At 38.3% G+C, this 23,253-nt stretch overlaps 1 protein-coding gene across 3 annotated transcripts in view; it reads left to right on the forward strand.

The window, feature by feature from the left end:
• Positions 1 to 23,253, forward strand: part of ZCCHC4 (zinc finger CCHC-type containing 4) — a 57,075-nt gene that overhangs the window by 20,734 nt on the left and 13,088 nt on the right. For 2 of the 3 annotated variants that reach the window (XM_025385798.1, XM_025385799.1), the window contains exons 6-8: positions 11,504 to 11,576; positions 15,455 to 15,605; positions 17,225 to 17,325. In XM_025385798.1, coding sequence (XP_025241583.1) covers positions 11,504 to 11,576; positions 15,455 to 15,605; positions 17,225 to 17,325 — 325 coding nt within the window. Of the gene's footprint in view, positions 1 to 11,503; positions 11,577 to 15,454; positions 15,606 to 17,224; positions 17,326 to 17,710; positions 18,779 to 23,253 lie in introns of those variants that run through there. The other variant, XM_025385800.1, reaches the window with a different exon arrangement.

The raw sequence follows: 23,253 nt of genomic DNA on the forward strand, positions 1-23,253 counted from the left end.
GTTTCTTCTCATGTGTTATGTTCCAAGATAATTCTAAACTGCTTCATACTTAATCAGACTTCCAGGATTTTGTTTCATTAGATCTTTGAAGTGTGGGAACTCAGATATTTCTTTTAGTATATTTTAGTGGATGTTGTACATGTTGTCTTTTACTGAACATAGCCTGGAGTGAAGGGAGTGCTAAGTAGGGAATAGACAGGTGCCAAAGCAGAGGATTAGCCATCAGATAGACTTTGTGAGAGGGTTGGCATTAAATGGCATCTGATGATTTCTGAGTTGACACAGAGGGAGGAACAGGTCTTGAATCTCCCCTCTGGTGGTAATTTGGAAGATACAAACCTTTAACTTATAACTTGGATGGTAAATACATCGTCCACTGTGTCTATAATTCTCTAGATTCTCAGTTTCTGTAATTGTTTAATACCAGGAGTTCATGTTGAATTTATAAGACACAATGTTCTTAGTATTTTTAATGTGTTCTTGAAGGAATCAGGCTTTGTGTTTCCTTTTATTTAGCTCTGCTTCCTAAAAACAAAGCAGATTTTTTTTTTTTCTTTCTTAGACAAGGTCTCGCTCTGTCACCTAGGCTGGAGTACAGTGGCATGGTCATAGCCCACTGTACCCTCAAACTCCTGGGCTCAAGCGATCCTCTAGCCTCAGTCTCCCTAGTAGCTAGGACTACAGGCCAGCACTACCACACCCAGGTAATTTAAAAAAAAGAAAGGTTTGCAGATTTGGGGTCTGGAACTCTTGGCCTCAAGCAGTCCTCCTGCGTTGGCCTCCCAAAGTGTTGGGATTGTAGACATGAGCCACCGAACACCAAACAGATTTTTAAAGTGTAAAATGTCACTTTAAAAAGTGTAGTTTGGGTAAGTGCGGTGGCTTATGCCTGTAATCCCAACACTTTGGGAGGCCAAGGCTGGCAGATCATTTGAGGTTAGGAGTACAAGACCAGCCTAGCCAACATGGTGAAACCCTATGCCTACTAAAAATAAAAAAAATTAGCTGGGCGTGGCCAGCTAATTGGGAGGGTGAGGCAGAAGAATCGCTTGAACCCGGGAGGTGGAGGTTGCAGTGAGCTGAGTTCACGTAACTGCCCTCCAGCCTGGGTGACAGAGCAAGACTCAGTCTCAAAAAAGATAATAATAATAAAAGTGTAGCCTGGCTGGGTGCAGTGGCCTATGCCTGTAATCCCAGCACTTTGAGAGGCTGAGGCAGGTGGATCACTTGAGTCCAGGAGTTCAAAACCAGCCTGGGCAACACGGTGAAACCCCATTGCTGCTAAAAATACAAAAATTAGCCGGGCGTGGTGGTACGTGCCTATAGTTCCAGCTACTCCGGAGGCTGAGGTGGGATGATTGCTTGAGCCCAGGAGGTAGAGGTTGCAGTGAGCTGAGATTACGCCACTGCGTTCCAGCCTATGCAACAGAGTGAGACCCCTGTCTCAATAAAATAAAATAAAATGAAGTGTAACTTTAATAATTTATTTTCCTTTAGATTTCTGAGTCAACTCTAAGTTGTCTAACATACGCAAGCACATTACTCAGAAATTACCTATACTGTCTCATTCCTTATGAATAGGTCTGGCCTGGTAACCACTCATCCCTTGTTAACAGGACTAGTACACTTTACTAACATCTGCTTAACATGAGTGATCCTTGACAAATGATGATATAGACTTCTTAAAGATAAACTCAATTTATTTTTAATTGGGTATAATTCATTTAATAGTCACCATTTAAAAGTATATATTTCAGTGGTTTTTGTTGTAATCACTGTGTTGTGCAACCATCCCCACTGGGTACTTCTAGAACATTTCTATCACACTGAAAAGAAACCTAGAGTTCACTTCCCCTCACAAGCACTTTCTGTCTCTCTTTTCTGGATTTACCTGTTCTGCATATTTTATATAAATAGAATCATAAAATCTGTGACCTTTGTGGTTGGCTTCTTTCACTTAGCATCATGTTTTCAAGCTCACCCATGCATGTAGCGGCACTTCATGCCTCTTATGGCTGGCTGTATGATATTCCATTGTATGAGTATGCATGGAGATAGCAACTTCTTTTTTTAAATCCTGTATTTCTTTCCTAAAGTATTAAATTATTCTAAATGCATGATTTTAAAGGTAGAAGTTTAACTTTTGGGTTCTTATAATGTATTATTAATAGCGGGTATTTTTGTTTGTTTGTTTGAGATGGAGTCTGGCTCTGTTGCCCAGGCTGGAGTGCAGTGGTGTGATCTCAGCTCACTGCAAGCTCCGCCTCCTGGGCTCAAGTGATTCTCCTGCCTCAGCCTCCCCAGTAGCTGGGATTACAGGTGTGCACTGCCATGCGTGGCTAATTTTTGTATTTTTAGTAGAGAGGGGATCTTACCATGTTGGCCAGGCTGATCTCGAACTCCTGACCTCTAGTGATCTACCTCCCTCGGCCTCCCAAATTGCTGGAATTATAGATGTGAACCACTGTGCCTGGTATAGCCGGTGTTTTTTGAGTGCCTGTTATATTGCAGGCCTTGCCCTGACTCATTCCTCACATTAGCCCTGTAAGATAGATGCTATCATCATCCTCATTTTTCCAGATGAGAAAACTGAGGCATGAAGAGGTTAAATAGCTCGATCAAAATCACAGTTTATAAGTGCCCAAGCTAGAATTCAAGCCAAGGCAGTCTGGCTTCAAAAACTAAGCTATCCTTTGGAAATAACTTTGCTTTTGAACTTGTATATATGCCTTTCTCATATAGTCAGTTTCTTTCTTGTCATCCTTCTATCTCTCCCTTTCTCCCTGTATCCTCCTGCCTTGTTCCACAGAGATTTTCAGATGAATCAAAACTGGTTTCTAGGTTATTTGTATTTTTAGAGTAAGGCACTCAGGAATTTTTTCCTTGGAGACCTGGAAATACAATCACGTAAAAGAGAATTTATTGGTTCACATTCCTGAGGTCTGGGATATAGCAGGCTGTAGTCTAGTTGAGATAGTGAGCCTCACACAGTGTTGCTAGGGCTCCCTCTTTCTCTCTCCACCTCTCATTCTGTCTTTCTCTGCGTATTGATTTCTTTCTGCAGACAGCTTCCCTCCTACTGCCAGGGATGGTGGTGGGAAGCTTTAAGCTTATCTGGTCTTCGGCTTAACTGCCCAGTGGAAAGAGGCAGTTCTTCCTGAGAGCTCCAGCAGCCAAACTCCAGAGAGTGTTCGGATTAGCCTGGCTGGGGTCACTTGCTGATTCCAGAGCCATCACTGTGGCCTGGCAGATGGGGTACTCCAGCCAGCCTCTGACCAATCACATGGAGTCGGTTCTCCACAGGAAAAAGGTGTTCAACTTAAAGAGTAGGGATGTAGGTGCTGGAGAGACAAAAAACCAGATGTCCATAACTAAACTAGTCAAGACAACGTATACAGTTGTCAGCAGCACTCATATTCCTACCTTTGGCACTTTTACTTCAGTGAAAATGGAACAGTGTGATCTTTCTAATAGTAATGTTTTGAATTTACATTAAAAGTTATATAATGGGCCGGGCGCGGTGGCTCAAGCCTGTAATCCCAGCACTTTGGGAGGCCGAGACGGGCGGATCACGAGGTCAGGAGATCGAGACCATCCTGGCTAACCCGGTGAAACCCCGTCTCTACTAAAAAATACAAAAAACTAGCCGGGCGAGGTGGCGGTGCCTGTAGTCCCAGCTACTCGGGAGGCTGAGGCAGGAGAAGGGCGTAAACCTGGGAGGCGGAGCTTGCAGTGAGCTGAGATCCGGCCACTGCACTCCAGCCTGGGCGACAGAGTGAGACTCCGTCTCAAAAAAAAAAAACAAAAAACAAAAAGTTATATAATGATTCTAAGTTATTAAAGACAAGCTTTTTCAAGCTAGTTTTAGTGGACTGATTTATACAGAGTAGGAGATATCATACTGTGTCTTCTCAAATAACTTGTTAAAATTGCAAGAATCCCTTGGTTTACTTTGGTTTTAAAAAAGGAAAAATGATCTTTAATTCTGCCATCCAAAACATTATGGGTTTTGGCTTTTTAAACCTTTTTTATGCATACAAACACTTTAAAAAGTAGATACATAACCTTGAAAACTTTTCCTGCTGGTGATATTTTAGGTATATTTCTTTTCTTTTCTTTTTTTTTTTTTGAGACAACTTCTTGCTCTGTCTCTCAAGCTGGAATGCAATGGCGTGATCTCAGCTCACTGCAGCCTTGACCTCCTGGGTTCAAGCGATCCTCCTACCTCAGTCTCTCCCAAGTAGCTGGGACCACAGGCATGTGCCACCACACCCAGTTAATTTTTATATTTCTTGTAGAGATGGGGTTTCACCCTGTTGCCCAAGATAGTCTTAAACTCCTGGGCTAATGCAGTTTGCCTGCCTCAGGCTCCCAAAGTGCTGGGATTACAGGGTGTGAGTCATCATGCCCAGCCCGTTTCTTTTTTTAAAATTGAGATATATTTTACATACATAAAACAGTAGTTTTCAGTATACTCACATGGTTGTGTAACCATCACCACTATCTAATTCCACAACATTTTCATCACCTTCAAAAGAAGCACTCTCCCTGTGGGCAGTCCTTCCCCATTTGCCATGCCCCAGCCTTTGACAACCATGAATCTACTTTCTATCTGTATGGATATGCTTTGCCTATTCTAGATATTTTTTATGTAAGTGGAGTAATGTACTGTGTGGCCTTTTGTGTCAGACTTCTTTCACTTAGCGTAAAGCTTTCAGGGTTCACCCATGTGGTAGCATGTATCAGTACTTCATTCCTTTTTATGACTGAATAATACTGTACTATATGGATATACCAAATTTTGTTTATCTTTTCATCTGTTGATGGACACTTAAGTTGCTTCCACTTTTTGGCTATTACGAATAATACTGCGATGAACATTTGTGTACAAATTCCACGTGAACATAGGTTTTCAGATCTCTTGGGTATTCGTTTGTTAGGGCTGCCATAACAAAATACCACAGACTATGTGGCTTAAACAACAGAAATTTATTCTCTCACAGTTCTGGAGGCTGGAAGTCCAAGATCAAGGTTTCAGCAGATTTGGTTTCTCCTGAGGCCTCTCTCTTTGGCATGCAGACGACCACTGTCTCCTCATAAGGCCTCTTTGTGTGAGTATCCCTGGTGTTTCTTACTATGTCCAAATTTCCTATTAAGGACACCACTCAGATTGGATTAAGGCTCACACTAATGGCCTCATTTTAACTTAATTACCTCTTTAAAGACTGTCTCCAAGTAGCCACATTTTGAAGTACTAGTGATTAGGGCTTCAACATAAGGATTTTGCGGGTGAAACAGTTCAGCCCTTATACCTAGAAGTGGAATTGCTAGGTCATGTGGTAACTATGTTTACCTTCTTGGGGAACAGCCAAACTATTTTCCAAAGTAGGTGCATCATATTTTATTCTCACCAGGAATATATGAGGTTTCTAATTTCTCCATGTCCTTGCCAATGCTTATTATCATCCGTCTTTTTGAAGTGTGGTATCTCCTTGAGGTTTTGTTTTGGATTCCACTGGTGGCTAATAATGTTGAACATCTTTTCATGTGCTTATAGGCCATTTGTTTATCTTATTGGAGAAATATCAATCCTTTGCCCACTATTTAATTGGTTGTTTGTATTTTTGTTAAATTGTGAGAGTTCTTAATATATTCTGGATACTAGACCCTTATCAGATATATGATTTGCTAATATTTTCTCTCATCTTGTGGATTGTCTTTTCACTTGTGATGAAGTCCAGTTTTTCTTTTTTCTTCAGTTGCTTGTGTGTTAGGTGTCATATCTAAGAAAGTCTTGCCTAATCCAATAAGTATCTATACCCATGTTTTCATCAAAGAGTTTTATAATTTTTGCTTTTACACCACTTAGTCTGTTTCGAGCTTTCTTTTTTTTTTTTGAGACAGAGTCTCGCTCTGTCACCCAGGCACCCAGGCTGGAGTGCAGTGGCACATCTTGACTCACTGCAACCTCTGCCTCCCAGCTTCACACCATTCTCCTGCCTCAGCCTCCCGAGTAGCTGGGACTACAAGGGCTACCACGACGCCTGGCTAATTTTTTGTATTTTTAGTAGAGACGAGGTTTTACCGTGTTAGCCAGGATGTTCTCGATCTCCTGACCTCGTGATCCGCCCACCTAGGCCTCCCATAGTGCTGGAATTACAGGCGTGAGCCACCGCGCCTGGCCTGCTATTTTTTTTTTATTGTATGAGGTAGTGGTCTAACTGCTTGCATGTGGATGACTAGTTGCTTTAGCACCGTTTTGTGAAAAGACTTCTTTTCCCATTGAATTGGCTTGGTACCACAATGAAAACAAAAGGACCACAAATATATAGGTTTATTTATGGACTTTAAATTCTATTCCATTGATCTATCCCCATCCTTATGCCACTCTCACACAGTCATGATTACTGTTGCTGTATAGTAAATTTTGAAAATGAGAAGTATGAGTCTTCCTATTTTGTTCTTTTTCAAGATTGTTTTGGCTGTTCTGGGTGTCTTGTATTTCCATATGAATATTAGGATCAGCTTGTCAATTTCCACACACAAAAAAAAAACCCAGCTGGGATTTTTACAGGGATTATATTGAATTTGTAGATTAATTTGGGGAATATTGCCATCTTAATATTAAGTTGTCCAGTCCATGAACATGAGATGTCCTTCCATTTCTTTAGGTCTTCAATTTCTTTAAATGATATTTTGTAGTTTTCAGCATATAAGTTTTTTGCTTCTTTTATTACATTTATCTCTAGATGTTTTATTATTTTTGGTGCTATTATAATTTAAATGGTTTTCTGAATTTTATTTTGTGGTGTTTATTGCTAGTACTCTGATTTACTTTTTAAAATTGTTCAAAAATACAATTAACCCTTGAATAACATGGTTTTGGACTGCTCAGGTTCACTTACAAATGGATTTTCTTCTGCCTCTGCCACCGCTCTTCTTCTTCCTCCTCCTAAGCCTACTCATTATGAAGATGAAGACCTTTATGGTGACACACTTCCACTTAATGAATATTAAATAATATTGTCTCTTCCTTATGATGTTTTTTTAATAGAAACGGGTCTTGCTGGTTGGCCAGGTTGGTCTTAAACTCCTGACCCCAAGCAATCCTCCCACCTCGACCTTCCAAATGACTCTCCTGATAACATTTTCTTTTCTCTAGCTAACTTTATAGTAAAAATACAGTATATAAAACATATACAAAATATGTGTTAATTGACTGTTATCTGTAAGGCATCCAGTCATCATAGGCTATTAGTAGTTAAGCTTTCGGGGAGTTAATATGGTTTGGAATTGGTATCTCATGTTGAAGTGTGATCTCCAGTGTTGGAGGTGGGCCTAGTGGGAGGTGTTTGAATCATGGGGTTGATTCCCCATGAATGGCTTGATGCTGTCTTTGTGGTAATAAGTGAGTTCTCATTCTATTAGTTCACACAAGATCTGGTTGTTTAAAGAGCTTGGCACCTCCTCCTTTCTTTCTTGCGCCTTCTCTTGCCATGTGACATGCCAGGTCTCCTTTCCCTTCCACCGTGAGTGAAAACTTCTAAGGCCTCACCAGAAGCCCAGCAGATGCTGGTGCTGTGCTTGTACAGCCTGTAGAACCGTGAACCAAATAAACCTCTTTTCTTTGCAAATTACCCAATCTCAGGTATTCTTTTATAGCAATGCAAAATGGACTGACACAGAAGGTAAAAGTTATATTTGGATTTTCTGCTGTGCCCCTAACCTCTGTGTTGTTCAAAGGTTAACTATACATAAAACATAACATTTACCATAGTAGCCATCTTTAGATATACAACTTAGTAGTGTTAAGTAAATTCACGTTGTTTGTAACTGATCTCCAGAACTCCTCATCTTGCCTGATTTAATTTGAAAGATTTATATGGCCCCTTAACTATTTCACCTTTAATGCCATGCCTTTTAGTTTTCCTTTTCTTGCACCTGTAGTTGTAATGTCCTGGTCACAGTAGGGGTTAGGGGATGTGGATAAAGTTATTTTATAATGTATGGAATGTATTGATACTTTTTTTTTCATACTTCTAAACTTTTGCATGTGCCTTGCAAACAAAAACTGATGGTGTTCTATTGGGGATATCACAGCTCAGTTTTTTTGATAACGTAGTCTGTTACTGAGTCAGTTCTATAGAAAGTCAACACTAAAGAGAGAGCTGGTTTATTGAAACACATAAGTTGCTGGAATTCTCTGAGGCTGTTACCTGTATTTTCAGCATGGCGGAGTGTGTGGTTGGATTTCTCATAAGGACCACAGTTAAATCAGAAAAAAAATTCTGCGTAGTATAGAGTGACAATGAGTAGTTTTTTGGCACTTTGACTTTGGTTTCTTGGTGCCTTACAACAGGTTTATCCAAGGTTGGAGAACTGCCTCAAACTCCAGTGTTCTCTATAGATGTGCTATAAATATGTTTTTAGGGGGTAGAAGATACGAAGTTCACATTTGCTAAGATGGATTTCTATATGCTCTAATTTTAGCATGAAAGATGTGAAACTCTATTTGGCAAACTATTATCCAAATAAAGTTATGTCAAAAAATGAATTTCTTAGGTTCATTTCATGAACTAATTTTATTCAGCTCTTGATTACATTTCCTGTGTGTAGAGCATGTTTCACACTTGGTAACTGACTCTCATTTAAAGAGAATGAATGGCCAAATGAATGTCCTTTTGAGCATTTTTCAAGTGCATGCATTTCTGATTGGTTTTGTTTGCGTTATTCAATGGAGAGAATAATTCTTTGTGGCCAATTTCATTTTAAGAGGGCAAAGTTGAGTGATTTTTCATAATTTAAAATATGAATAATTATGCTCTCAAATTATGTATTTGATGGAAACTTAGAACTGAAATCTTCACTTTTCTTTCTCTCTGCGTCTGCACACTGCTGCCCAGAATGTTTTGGACAGGTGTGCTGTGCTGAATTTCATGTAAATCAAATTTTCTTTTTTTAATTTTTAAAAATGACTATTGTATCTTTGTGAAGGAATGAAAATAATATGGATTAAGTTAAAAAGGGATTGTATTTTCCTTTGGTCATACTCATAAAGCAGTGCAAGAGAAGAAAACCCTCAAATGATACCATGTTTACACATGGCTGTACTAGTACTAATACACTCTTTTTTAAAGGCAGTTATGTGAAATTTAGTTAAATAGGAAGACATATTTGTTTAATGGTCATTTGACATTGCCTACAGTCAATTTTTGGAATGTTCATTAGGTTACAGTATATAGTTTAAATATTTTCCAGTTATCTAAACCTTTTATTTCTTCAGCGCAGATTTATATTTTAGGAAATGTGCTAACAGTGTCTTAAATGACATTAAAGGATACTACACCGAGAATGGTTGGCAGCTCTTTGTCCATCTCCACAGAACAAGAAGAAAGAGGCTTGGATTATTTTTGGTGAACATAATTTCTTAATATTAGGGGCATTAAGGCATAAATATTTACAGCTGATAATTATTAAAATAACAGTAACAGTACTTAACATTTTAGTACATGCTATGTAGCTGGCATTGTATTAAGTACTTTACATACATTATCTCATTGTTATCCAGTCCTATGTGGTAGAAATTATTACTTTTACCATTTTATGGATGAAGAAACTGAGGCTCAGAAAGGTTAAATAACTTACTAAGGATACCCAGTCAGTAAGCGAGAGACACACAGTTTGAAACCAGACCATCCGACTATGGAGCCTGTGCTGTTAGCCACAGTTAATGGGAAGAGGATAAACCAGTGCTGCCCTTACATTAAATACTCACCATGGGCGACCGATCAGTTACAGACAGTAATGGATAACTGAGTAGAAACACAAGCAAAGAAGTTGCCAGTATCATGATTCGGTTCAAGAAGTCGTAGTAGGCCGGGCGCGGTGGCTCAAGCCTGTAATCCCAGCACTTTGGGAGGCCGAGACGGGCGGATCACGAGGTCAGGAGATCGGGACCATCCTGGCTAACACGGTGAAACCCCGTCTCTACTAAAAAATACAAAAAAAACCTAGCTGGGTGAGGTGGCGGGCGCCTGTAGTCCCAGCTACTCGGGAGGCTGAGGCAGAATGGCTTAAACCCGGGAGGCGGAGCTTGCAGTGAGCTGAGATCCGGCCACTGCACTCCAGCCTGGGCGACAGAGCGAGACTCCGTCTCAAAAAAAAAAAAAAAAAAAAAAAAGAAGTCGTAGTAAGTAAGGATGTGTCTCAGATTTTTTTCAGTTTTTTCACCAGGTTACAAATTCCCAAGAAGGACGATGTGATTCATATGTAAATTATGTGTAATAAAATAGTTGAAGTTCAAAATCCTATTGAGATAACAAAGAGGTTTCTATATTGTATGGAAAACTGAGAAATCAGCAACACAGACATTAAGACCTAGATACATAAATGGGGAAAACATACGGACAGACAGTACAAATACAGTTAAGAAATATAGAAAGTTCCGCTGTGTAAGTAATCAAATGCAGATTTAAGTCATAATGTGATATGAGTTTTTCCTAGTAAATTAGCGGGAATTTATAAAATATTAATACCCAAAGGTGGTACTCTCATTCACTGCCAGTGGCTTTTTAAAATACTGTGTTAGCAAAACAAAATAATTCTATCAGTAAATAAATATTCCTCTTTCCTCACACTAATTTAGTAAATATGAAATCCATATGCTTTTCCTATTATATTGAAAAGCATATTTGCTTTTCCTATTATATTGAAAAGTCTGCATTAGACAAAAAAAAATTTGTAATTTGTATTATCTTTTTTTTTTTTTTTTTTTTTGAGACATGGTCTGGCTGTAGCGCCCAGGCTGAAGTACAGTGGTGTGATCTTGGCTTGCTGCAGCCTCCGCCTCCTGGGCTCAAGCTGTCCTCCCACCTCAGCCTCCCTAGTAGCTGGGACCGCAGGCATGCATCACCATGCCTGGCTGATTTTTGTATTTTTTGTAGAGATGGGCTTTTGCCATGTTGCCCAGGCTGGTTTCAAATTCATTAGCTCAAGCAGTCTGCCTGCCTCAGCCTCCCAAAGTGCTGGAATTACAGGTTGAGCCACTGTGCCTGGTCTGTATTAAATACTTAAAAAAAATCACCTACAGAAGAAAATAAATGAACAGCTGTTGAGCAGAAATGTTGATTTAGTATTCTCCTTAAAATTATTAACCATGAGAGATGTATCTTAATTGCCAACCCATTGCAAGCTTAAATTGCATAATCATCTGTCAGTAACCTCATTGTTTATGTGTAACCTCCTGGTACATAGGAACATGTGTGTTTTATATATGAGTATTCTGTAGTTTTACTACTGGTTAAACATGGGAAAATCATTTATGTTTGTTATTTATTCACTGTTAAAAATTACCTGAAATTTTTGGAAATTATTCTTTATTTCAAAAAACTAAAGAATGATGAAATTTTTAAAATAAAGGTGTGATTTTTAGTTTTAAAATTTAGCTTATATTTGTTTACTCTATCGCTGTGACTGGGCAAATAACTCTGTAATTATTTTACAGGTATTCACAGTTTTATATGGAAGATAGCTTTTGCCATTATAATATGTTTAACCATCATTTCTTTGATGGAAAGGTAAGAGTTGTGACCATTATCTCATTGTTCTCTTATTGTGGAATAACAGATTTCAGAGTGCCTCCCTTGTTCTTTTGCTAAATTCCCTCAAGGTCAAATTGTGACTGTTCTACTATTTACTGGTATTTATTTTTGTTCTTTCACTGTTTATTGAGCACCTAGAGGTGATTTTATTATTCCCTTGTTAAGACTTCTCACTACTTTTTGGATGAAGGCCCATATTCTTAGAAGGCCCATGGGGCTCTGTGTGATCTGACCCCGATTTCCACTCTAGCCTCCCCTCTCCCTGTTTCCCCTTTGCTGTCTGTGCTCAGGGAACAGGGCTTTCATCTGGAACTGGTCAGACGCCTTTGCACCACAGGGAAGGCCCATGCTGTTCCTGCTGGTTTCTGCTGTCTTTTGCCTTGATAACTTCCACTCATGTTTTAGAACTTTGTTCCAGCCTTCCCCGACCCCCACTCCCCAGAGGGTCAAGTTCTCCTTTGTAGACTTACCACACTGTAATTAAATGCATGTGTCAGGGCTGGGAGTGTATGGAAAATCTCTATTCCTTCCTCTCACTTTTTCTGCGAACCTCAAACTGCTCTAAAAACTAAAAGATCTTTAAAAATAAAAAAGGACAGCAGCTTAAAAAAAGCTTCCTTCAATATGAGGCTAATAATGTCACAGAATAAACAGCATAGTAGAGCTGATACATTTAGTTTGAGCTCTGTGTCAGGCCTATTATAAAATAAAATCTGTAACCAACCAAGTAATCATACTTGCCAGGACGCTGGCCAAAAATATTGTGAAATTATCAAGACACTTTGAAGCATACCCATAAATATATGCATATATATCAATTTTGTAAAAATTGTGAACCATGCTTACTATGTATTGTGCTTTGAGATATTAACTAATGATAGGAGGATGAAAACCAAGCAAGACTTTATAAAAGTCAGCATTCAGGAAATGAAAACAAATGTTAAATTGTTGGTTGGGATTGAAAAATGAGTCCCCTGATTTAGTAAGTATAGCACTCCTTCCATTTGAATCAATTTAGCATTGGGAAATATATTAATATTTTTCAGCTGTGAAGCCATTAAAGCAAGGTATTGAAATAAACAGCAGTTATAATTAGATGTATTTCAGCTGTTTCCCAAAGCGTTTATATGGTTGGTAATCACTAAGAATTGAGAACTGTTGAGGTGAATGTAAAGGCAGGTGGGAATTGAAAGTCACTTGCCAGTGGATGATGAGGGACTTCTCAGCTGGGACAGTGGCAGTGAAAAAAGGAGAAGAAAGAACTGGGTTGTCTAGGCATTCACAGAGGCAGTGAGAAGACTGTACTGAGGGAGAAGTCCAAGCTGACTTGGTGGAATGGCCTGGATTTGTATTTTTTCATCTAACCAGAGGGAAGTGAAGTTTGGAAAGGTTGAGTCTGTGGGGCTGGTAGGATATTGATGTGGCGGTATCCAGCCTACTTGAAACCACAGGACCTTGACGTCAGGTGAGGTCAGGGCTGTGTCGTAGTAAATGAGGAAGTAATCGAGTTTGAATCACTGCTTGATGCTACACTAGTGAGTTAGGATTTTCTTGTTGTTTGTCTGTTTTAATACCATACTATGGTTTTGCTTTTTATTTTGAACAATAAATACAAAATAAGGATAAAATTAAATACCTAAAGGTTGGCTAGCAATTTTTTATTCTTTTAAAGGGTAACAGGTAATTAGGGTTTTTCTTCGAAACTCTTTGTAACTTATAGGAAGTGTACAGCATTACCTTATAAGTTTCTACAATAATGGTTGGAAGAAGCTGCCAAGATTGAGCTCCACTTTATCTTCCCTGAAGAAAAGAGTCGTCCAGCTCAGGCTTTTCTTACTCTATATTTCAGCAGCAACCTCTAAATAGCACTGCAGCTATAGAGATTGATCTGCAGAAACCCATTGTTTTAATGATTTTACTATCTGCCTTTTTTCTACCTACTCCCGGAGTCAAGTTTTTCACTAGAGATTTACCATCCACTAATCAATCACTAAGTATTTAAGTGTCCGCTCAGTGCCTGTGAGGCTGTCCAGGGTGCTTAGGAGAATAGAAGACTCTGCTAGTACACCTCAGCATTTTACAGTCCACTAGATTCAAAAGTGGGAGTTCCCCACATAGGATTTCTCATTGCAAATCATATAGTATTTAAAAAATGTCATTGGCCTTAATGGCAAAGTCAGTTAAAGTATGTAGAGAGGATGGCTAATTAAATTGCCAGGCACTTTTTAAATGATAACTGAGATAAAGAGTCAAATTACTGTGAACATTGGTGGTGTAAGCAAGTATCTGTTTCCTGTAGAAGATCAACATTAAGACAATCAGCAACTCGTGTTGGGCTATGATGCCATTGATTCTTACCTGGAAAAAAAATCCTTTAAAAATATTTTTAAAGTTAGGTTAGGAGCTAGACATCATTTACTTGTGTAATTTCTCTTTTCTACTTTTAACTCTAAGGAGTTTGAAGATTTCAATATCATCATCTGTGCTTTCAGTTCTTGTTCTTGTAAGCAGGTTAAGGAAGTGCCAGACAGCACTTGAAAAATGATTAACCTTCTTGACAAGTCATCCTCTGCTATAGGAGTTCCAGTAGGAAATTAATGAAGACTCTCCTAGGGAAAAAGGTTTTCCTCTTATCAGTGGGGTCTTTAAATTGATTTAGCAGTAGAACAAAATATATTTTATTATAAAGTACATATAGGCTTATTAAAGTTTAAAATGCCATTAAATTTTTAAATCTCGTGTCATTTTGTATACTGTGTTGACTTATTTTTGTAGATGAGTACAGTCAGCTCTCCCCATTTGTGGGTTCTGCATCTGTGGATTCAACAAACTGCAGATCAAAAATATTTAGGGAAAAAAAAGAGGGTGGTGGTGACTGTACTGAGCATGTACACTTTTTTCTTGTCATTATTCCCTAAACCATAGAGTCTAAGAACTGTTTATATATCATTTACATTGTATTAGGTTATATAAGTAATCTAGAGGTGATTAAAACTATATAGGAGGATGTGCATAGGTTAAGTACAATACTACAATATTTTATATCAGGGACTCCAGCACCTGCAGATTTTGGTATATGCGGGTGTCCTGGAACCAATCCCTCAGGGATACCAAGGGGACTGTACTTGAAAGCTACTTGCAAGTCAGTTGACTGGAGATACTGTTATATGGTATCTCTTAATAACTTCACCCATAGCAAAAACTGTTAAATATCCCTGTTAATGTTTACTTTGCAATTACTAAAAAAGCTTAAATTAACCTTTGGGAAAATGTGTTAATAGCATGGTTTCATGGACCAGATGTGCTTTGTCATTTGTGAACTTTCATTTTTTATTTACTTACAGTGCATGTTCAAATATGTCTGCCTGATACTCAAAAACATGTGCATATTTAACTGGTAATTTGTAGCTGTTATTAAACGAACTCATGGCATTGGACAAGCCAGATAGGAAAACAATGTCTTCTTCGTCTTTGTGTCCCTAGTGGTTAGCACCATCCCGGCTTCTGTTTGTTGAATTGAATTTAACATTTTAGATGGTTTTCATGGGTAATGAGTTTCTTTTAGGACACTAAATTTAGCCTTTTAATTTAACCATTTGAAATGTGTAGTCTTCTGATAGTGCTGGTGTTTGAATTTGCAATTTTAAAAACCTGCTTATCAAGGAACCCAAAGATAAAATCTTATGGGGGCAAAGAGAGGCTCCAGAATGTCACTGAGGGATGCTGCGGTGGCAAGATGACTCGGTGAAGTTTCCAGTATTAAGAGTGAGACTGGGTCTAATGCATTCTCCTCCAAATAGGATGAAGTGCCTCTCTCTAGTCCTAATTTAGAAATGAATTTTTATTTGTTCCAGACTGCCCTTGAAGTCTGCAGAGCATTTTTACAGGAAGATAAAGGCGAAGGAATCATTATGGTGACGGATCCTCCGTTTGGTGGCTTGGTTGAACCTTTGGCTATTACATTCAAGAAGTTAATTGCTATGTGGAAAGAAGGTCAAAGCCAAGGTGTATAATTTATTACTGCAAAGTAAACATGTATCTATGTATCTACTTCCTGTCAAATATTAGCTGAGCTCAGTGAATCAGAGCACTGATAGAATATACACGTCTTGAGTTCTCTTTTTAAAAACAGATTTATTTGATGTTGCAGCAAACTTCATTATCATGATATACTTTGTATTATTCTAATCATGTGGATTTTTTTTAATGGCTTATAGGAAAAATACTATGTTTTTGATGGGGATAATGGGACATTATGCAGAACAGCAGTGAACTGCTGTCATTCATTCAGTAAATATTTACTTAGTAGCCACTGTGTGCCAGGCACTGTTTAGGTACTGGGAATAGATTTTTGAACAAAGCTGACACATACCTCTGCCCTGTGGACCATACATTCCCTGTTCCTGAAGCCTGGCCCAGAACACTAAGAAGGCACTCAGCCTGAGGTCCAGGGCTCTACACTTTGCCAGGTTATGAGTTTGGAGGTTAGACATCCCATAGACTGATTGTGGTTATCAGTACACAGATTCCCAGCCCTAGAGGTGGTCTAGTGGCTGGGGGTTATTATTCAGTTTGAAGTGACTTAGGGCTTCAAAGTATTTTATAAAATTATCTAATTAGTTGGTATATTCATTTTTTAGAAATATTTTCTAGCTCGCAAGTTGATAAATTTGTTAAGAGTGTCAGGAATTTTGTGATCATGCTTCTCCACTAATAGTGCTTTGGGAGACAGAATGCAAATGAAATATAAAATGTGACTCATATTGTTAAGTATTTCACTTATTTGCTGTTTTTAAGTCCACTAATTAGAGTGGATAAAGTCAGTGTCATTGGGGAAGCAATAAAGAGCTTTGCGGGCTTGAATTCCTGTTCTGCCACTTATTAGCTGCATTGGACTTGATAGCTTATGGCTTCAGTTTCCCTATCTGTAAAATGGGATAATATCTAATTCTAGGGATTATTGTAAGGAGACAGCACATAGAAAGTACTTATTATAGCTTAGTGTAAGCACTATGATTAGTCTTGCCTCTGAATTAAGGCTTTTCAGCCTGTTGGAGTTTTAGCTGTAATAGTGCTGTAATAAGTACTAGCCTATACTAGGTGCTTTGTAAGTAATAGCTGTGTTCCCTGTCTCTCACAAACACTAATTTTGGGAAAACTGTTTTTAAGAATCTTCCGTGATGCAGTCAAGGTTGATTCATCCCTGAAAACTAAGATAAAGAGTTGTGGCAGAGCTGGAATTCACACCCAAGGCCTACTTACTGCTTTCTAGTCCAGAGGTCCTTCCACTACGTCATGACTACCTTTGTGCCTCAAAAGTGACACTCCTTTTCTATTTTCAACTTTTTAGGTAACATCTTTGCCTTACCTAGACAATAGTAATATACATATGGGTTACTTTTACATACTCTTAGTAGCTATGTTTCAATATAAAGGAATATTTCCACTGACCTTTGGGAATAGTCAGGTTTGAAATGGCACTCTGGTAAACATTTTCTGTTTTTGTATGAGATTTAAATGTGTTGAATCATTGCAATTTCTCATGCTAGCAGAAGTTTTTCTATTGTAACCTTCTATTTTTTTCTTTAATTTACTATTATTTTTCCCTTCTTGTGATCCATTAGATGACAGTCACAAAGAACTACCCATTTTCTGGATTTTCCCCTATTTTTTTGAATCCCGAATTTGTCAGTTTTTTCCAAGCTTTCGGATGCTGGATTACCAGGTAGAGTACCGATTCTGTTTTCTCGCATGGTTGGGGAATGGAGATTCTACTTAAATAGGTATAAGACTATTCATTTATTTTAGTAAATTAAAATACAATGAGCTGTATTAAACACTAAAATTATACCATACGTAGTTCAGTCCAGTGGTTCCTGAAGGTCTGTAATCCCTAGAGTGCATGTCGAAAATACAGATTGAGTACCAAAATAAACCCACTAAATCAAAATTAGAGGACAAAGCCCCAAGAAAAAATATCTCACCAAGCTCCTTGGGTGATTCTCAGTGTGCTAGGTTTTAGAGCGGCTGATTTAATCTTTCATCATCACTAGGAGATTGTGCAGCCCCCCAGGTTCATCATTATGAATGTTGGTTTCCTCTGTTCAGAGGGTAGAGAAAAGTAAATCACCTTTCTAGTTGGTGAAATGCCATGCATACTTTACTGCGTCACTCTTGGGATGTCAGGAGTGTCGGAGAAGGCAGAGATGGTTCTGTGTGAATGTGTTGATTCTGGGAAGAAGCTATTGGAGTGAGTAGACCTCCTCCTTCACAGCGATGCCTGTGGAATTTTCCCCATGCCTGAAATGAGAATGAGGCTTGTGTCCACAGTAGCTCCACCTGGCCTTTTAAGTTCATTCTGCTTTAAACTCCACTTTCCTGTAATTTTTTCCCTTGTGTTTGAAGTTAACCCTGTTGTTGCCATCACCGTGTATGGTCTTCAGGCAGGTACTGCTTCCTTTTTTTTTTTTTTTTTTTTTTTTGAGACAGAGTCTCACTCTGTCACCCAGGCTGGAGTGCAGTGGTGCAATCTCGTCTCACTGCAACCTCTGCCTCCCAGGTTCAAGTGATTCTTCTGCCTTAGCCTCCTGAGTAGCTGGGACTATAGGCATGTGCCAACATGCCCACCTAATTTTTTTTCCCTGTATTTTTAGTAGAGACAGGGTTTTGCCATATTGGCCAGGCTGGTCTTGAACTCATGGCCTCAAGTGATCTGCCTGCCTCAGCCTCTTAAAGTGCTGGATTACAGGCATGAGCCATTGCACCCAGCCTGCTTCCTCTTTTTGTAAGAGTTTTCTATTTGAGTTTTCTGAATAATCGACTAGCCTCTGATTAAGGCAGAGTTTTAGCCGTAAATGTCTTCACTTGCTGTTGCAAGCTGGCACTTGGTTCTAATCTTTCTAATCTTGAAGGTATATACCATTATGAAGATTATTTTAAAATTCTGAAAGAAACTGTTACCAAAAATGAGGGTAAAAGACTCTACCTGTGATTCCTCCCAAACAGCAGACACTATACTTTCAAAGTGTTCACTTTTAATCTTTTTTTAAAAGTACTTTTTACAGGTTTGTAATCATAGAAGGCAATTTTGAATTCTGCTTTCTTCACTATGTCTTATAAGTATACATTTTTAAACATAGCTACCCAATCTTTATGCTTTAATAACTAAATTATTTCATATGCAGGCTATTTATTATTCCCTCCTCTTTGGACTATAGGTTGTTTTTACCTTTTAAGGTACTATAAATAACACTGCTATAAACACCTTTTATGCATATAGTTTTTTCATGTTTTATATAACTTGCTTAAAATAGATTTCCAAAACTGAGATTACTTTATCAAATATAATGGATTTTATTTTTATGGCTATTAAAGTAGTATTAACAGGTTTTGTTCTAAAAGTGTGTAGCACAAGCTATTTTAAACTTGACTTCTTGAGCTCTGCTTTGGGCAAAATGTATATCGTAAGTTTTCTCAGAGCTCATTTAACTCCTTTTTGGGGCATCAGGTTTCCTGTTTCTTGTCTGAGGGATGCTTCTAATATAGACATTTGCAATGCAGAGATAGCCGACATATTCTAAAAATATTAACTGTGTAAACAGGTCCTAGTTTTCAGCAGCATCTACTGCCTTTGGTGTGGATAATTATCTAGTGCAATGTTTGGCACACAGTAGGTGCCATGTGTATGTCAAATGGATAATTGAGTGAAAAGGCATGAACCCTGGAGTCAAAAAGGATCTGAGTTTTAATCCTGGTGCTGGCACTTACTTAACCCCGCTGAAGCTTATCTTACCTGTTAAATGAGTATGGCAATAATATATAGCTGTCTCTTAAGGTCTTAAGGATTTTATGAAATAATGCATGGAAAGGCTTAGCCCTGTCCTTAACACACAGCAAGTATTAAGTTTAGGTTCTTGCTGTCGGCATTGTCATCACCATCAGTGTCACTGTCATCATTCATATAGTCCCAAGGTAGGGGTAAAACTCTTCCTCAGGTCCTTTTTTGATACATCTGAGAGATTAAAACTGCATAATTGTATAAGTTGGTGAAAAAGTAATTTTACCATTAAAAAAAAAAAAAATGGCAAAAACCGCAATTACTTTTGCACCAACCTAATAATTCGTGCCCTTAGAAAACTGTTGCATCCATATTTAGAGAGGAGTTTGTTTGTTTGTTTTTCCCCCACTATGGACAAGAGTTTGAAATGGTGAGAGGGCAAAAGAAGACAGATCCAGAATACAGCAGATGAGAGAGGCAACTTTGGAGTAACTGTCACTTGTTAGGCAGTCTGTGTTACTAGGAAAGAACTTTTGGAAATATTAGGGTTCTGGTGTTGAGAAATAGTTGCAAGGTCCAAGTGTGGACAATAATTATATACTTCAGTGTATTGATGAAGAAAGGTTCTGATTAGGTCATATGTGTCTGACAGGCTAACAAGCAGTCTTCTCAATAAAAAGAAAGACAACCTTTGGAAAGAAAAATGAGAATAAAATCTAAAACAAAGCAAATTTGTTTTTCCTGATTCCTGCTAAAGGGAAGAACAGTACTGTGATTACATGCTCATGTTGGAGAAACTGATTTTGCCATATCTCCTCATGTATTTATAAACATTATTTGATGTACGTTCTTGGACAATTTTTCTATTTTTTGAAAATTTCTCTAGACCTATTACTCCTTTCTGAACATTTTGCTTTCCTCTTTTTCTTTTGTTACTTTAACTTCATTAAATTTTTGTTGTTGTTGTTTTTTGTTTTTGAGATGGAGTCTCGCTCTGTCGCCCAGGCTGGAGTGCAGTGGCACGATCTTGGCTCACTGCAAGCTCCGCCTCCCGGGTTCTCGCCATTCTCCTGCCTCAGCCTCCCAAGTAGCTGGGACTACAGGCGCCCGCCACCACGCCTGGCTAATTTTTTTGTATTTTTTTTTTTTTTTTAGTAGAGACGGGGTTCACCATGTTAGCCAGGATGGTCTTGATCTCCTGACCTTGTGATCTGCCCGCCTCGGCCTCCCAAAGTGCTGGGATTACAGGCATGAGCAAAAAAAATTCTTTTAAATAGAGATGGGGGTCTCTGTATGTTGCCCAGGCTGGTCTCGAACTCCTGGGCTCAAGCAATCCTCTCACCTCAGCCTCCCAAAGTGATGGGATTACAGGTGTGAGCCACCATGCCTGGCCTAACTTCATTTTGTGGTACTTTTTTTTCTTTTATATTAGCCTTCATTGAATGAAAACTTTGAGTCCCCTCTCCTCCTTCACAGATCTTTTCCCATAGACCTTGATTAGGCCTTTTTTTTTTTTTTTTTGGCCGAGGGGGACATCACCTGAGATGATTATAAGCCCTCAAACCACAATGCAGTAAAAATCCCCAAATCACGAAATCTATTTTTTTGGAAATACTTCCCAGGTAAGAGGAAGGCAGAAATGCTGCAAATCTTCATAAAACATAAATTATGTAGACTCTTCAGTGATCAAACACTTGATGAATACGGAATAAAACAGTCATCCACGACCTAGAAAACCAAGAGTTCTATTAACAACAGATTAGAAAGGGAGGATGTGATGATGAAAGGAAACTCTGATTTCGAGTCAGAAGTCTGAGTCCTGGCACTGCCTTTTAGAGGCTACTTAATCTTGGGAGAAGTCACTTTATCTCTCTAGGTTCTGTTTCCCTGCCTATAAAATAAAATGATTGAACTAGAAAAGAGATGGCAGGTAAGTTTCTCTTTTGGTACTAAGCCTGATAAATTGTTAGTGATTTTCTGGAGAATTTGTTGAGAATACCAGGTTCAGTAGCAAAGAGTAATGTGATTAGTGGTGTCTGCCATGGGGGTGGGGTTAGGGAGTGGTGGTGTTCATGTCCTGAATTTTCTGTGTCTGAATTAGATGATCTCACCTCCTTTCCACCTGGGACATTCTGTTCTCTCTTGTCTGTACTTAATATGGGACACTTGTCTGGGGTGTTAAAAGTATAGCTCTTTGCTTTTGCAAAGCTTTCCTTTTTTAAACATCAGCCTGTTAGGACACTGTGTTTTTCAAGATTAGTTTCACAGTCAGAAATGAAGATATTTTGGCAGCAATTTCTGGAAAATTATTGCAAATTAAAAGATGGCTACCAAAAGTCCTAAAATTTAATCTATAATAAACATAAAACATGTAGTGGGTTTGAAGTAAAAAGGGGTATAAGATGTTCACATGTTACTTTTAAATAAGAGGTTATGGGATATGGGGATTACGATAGACTTTACTGCTGTGGTAGAAGCTGGTTGCTGGAGCAGAAGAAGGTACTGGGGACCTTTTGTGTGTGCTGAAATCCAGTAGAAGACAATCCTTAGGGAGTTATGGAAATGCAAGTACTCAGTCTTATTTAATCTTTCTTTCCTGACCTGATACCTGGAACATAGTAGGCACAAAATAAATGTTGACTTGGATGTCTTGGTCTCCATTTAACTAGTTTCAGTCTCATGTTACAGAAGACATTTGCGTATAGATAAAATTAAAAATTAGGAATTGCAGAGATTTTGTGCTTTCCCTCATTTCTATACAGTACTTCATCACATTAATCAGTTCCATGAGAGAAATTTTCTATTTGAAAATGCCTCTCATCATCATTGTGAGTGAAATGTCAGGGATAATGATGGGAAAATGGTGTATCAGCTCTACTACTAGTGATAGGCAATTTGCAAAATTGTGTTTGCTTTACAGCACTTCCATAGGAGGTTTATTTGTGTGGCTGAAGCTATGAAATATGGATGTATGTTAGAGGTACATTAATTTACTCTAGCAGCATGCATTTTACATACCATATGTTTATAGTTAATTAGCACAACAAACCCGCATTTAAAAATAATAATAATCTCAATTAGGTTATGCAAAATCAAGCAATCAACCACCTTCCTGACACATACATTCTCTGACTCCTTGGGTAACCATAAAGAAATTGTTCTTTTTTTTCCCTCTCTTCCATCTGCTATCTAGTATGTTACATAGACTATTCCATGTACTAGAAATCTTTCTAAAATATTATTCTCCAACATTTGAAAAGCTTCATATGAATCTCTTGGGAAGAATTTTTTTCTTATGACACTCATAAATGTACAAAATATCTTTGTTGGTTTAATAAGGTACCATATATTTATTGAGTACACAGAGGAGTGCATTAGGGGAAACATTATGAATTTAAATGATTTTAAAAGAAAATGACTTAAGGTACTATTTTAAGGTGATTTTGTAGTAAAATCTATTTTTGTACCCTAGCCTCTAATAGATAACATATATTCATAGAATTTTCAAAGTTGGAAAGAAACAGAGGTAACCTAGGCTGACTTCCCAACGTAATAATCCTCTCCACTAAATTCATGACCAGCCGTCATCCAGCTTCACTTGAATGCTTCCAGTGAGCAGAGGCCTACAGCCTTAGAAGGCAATGCAATTTATTTAATAGCTTTAATCGTTAGAAAATTTTCTCATATGAAGATAAAATATGCTCCCCATTAACTTCCAACCATTGGTCCTAGTTCTATTCTCTGAAGCAATAAAGGATAAGTCCAATTTCTATTCCATATGACACCCCTTCAGTTATAGAATAGCTATCAGATCCTCCCAGTCATCTCTTTTCTGGATACACATCCCCAATTTGTTAAGCTATAAATTCTGTCCAT

The sequence above is a fragment of the Theropithecus gelada genome, chromosome 5, assembly GCF_003255815.1.
Source record: "Theropithecus gelada isolate Dixy chromosome 5, Tgel_1.0, whole genome shotgun sequence".
NCBI classification, from domain to species: domain Eukaryota; kingdom Metazoa; phylum Chordata; class Mammalia; order Primates; family Cercopithecidae; genus Theropithecus; species Theropithecus gelada.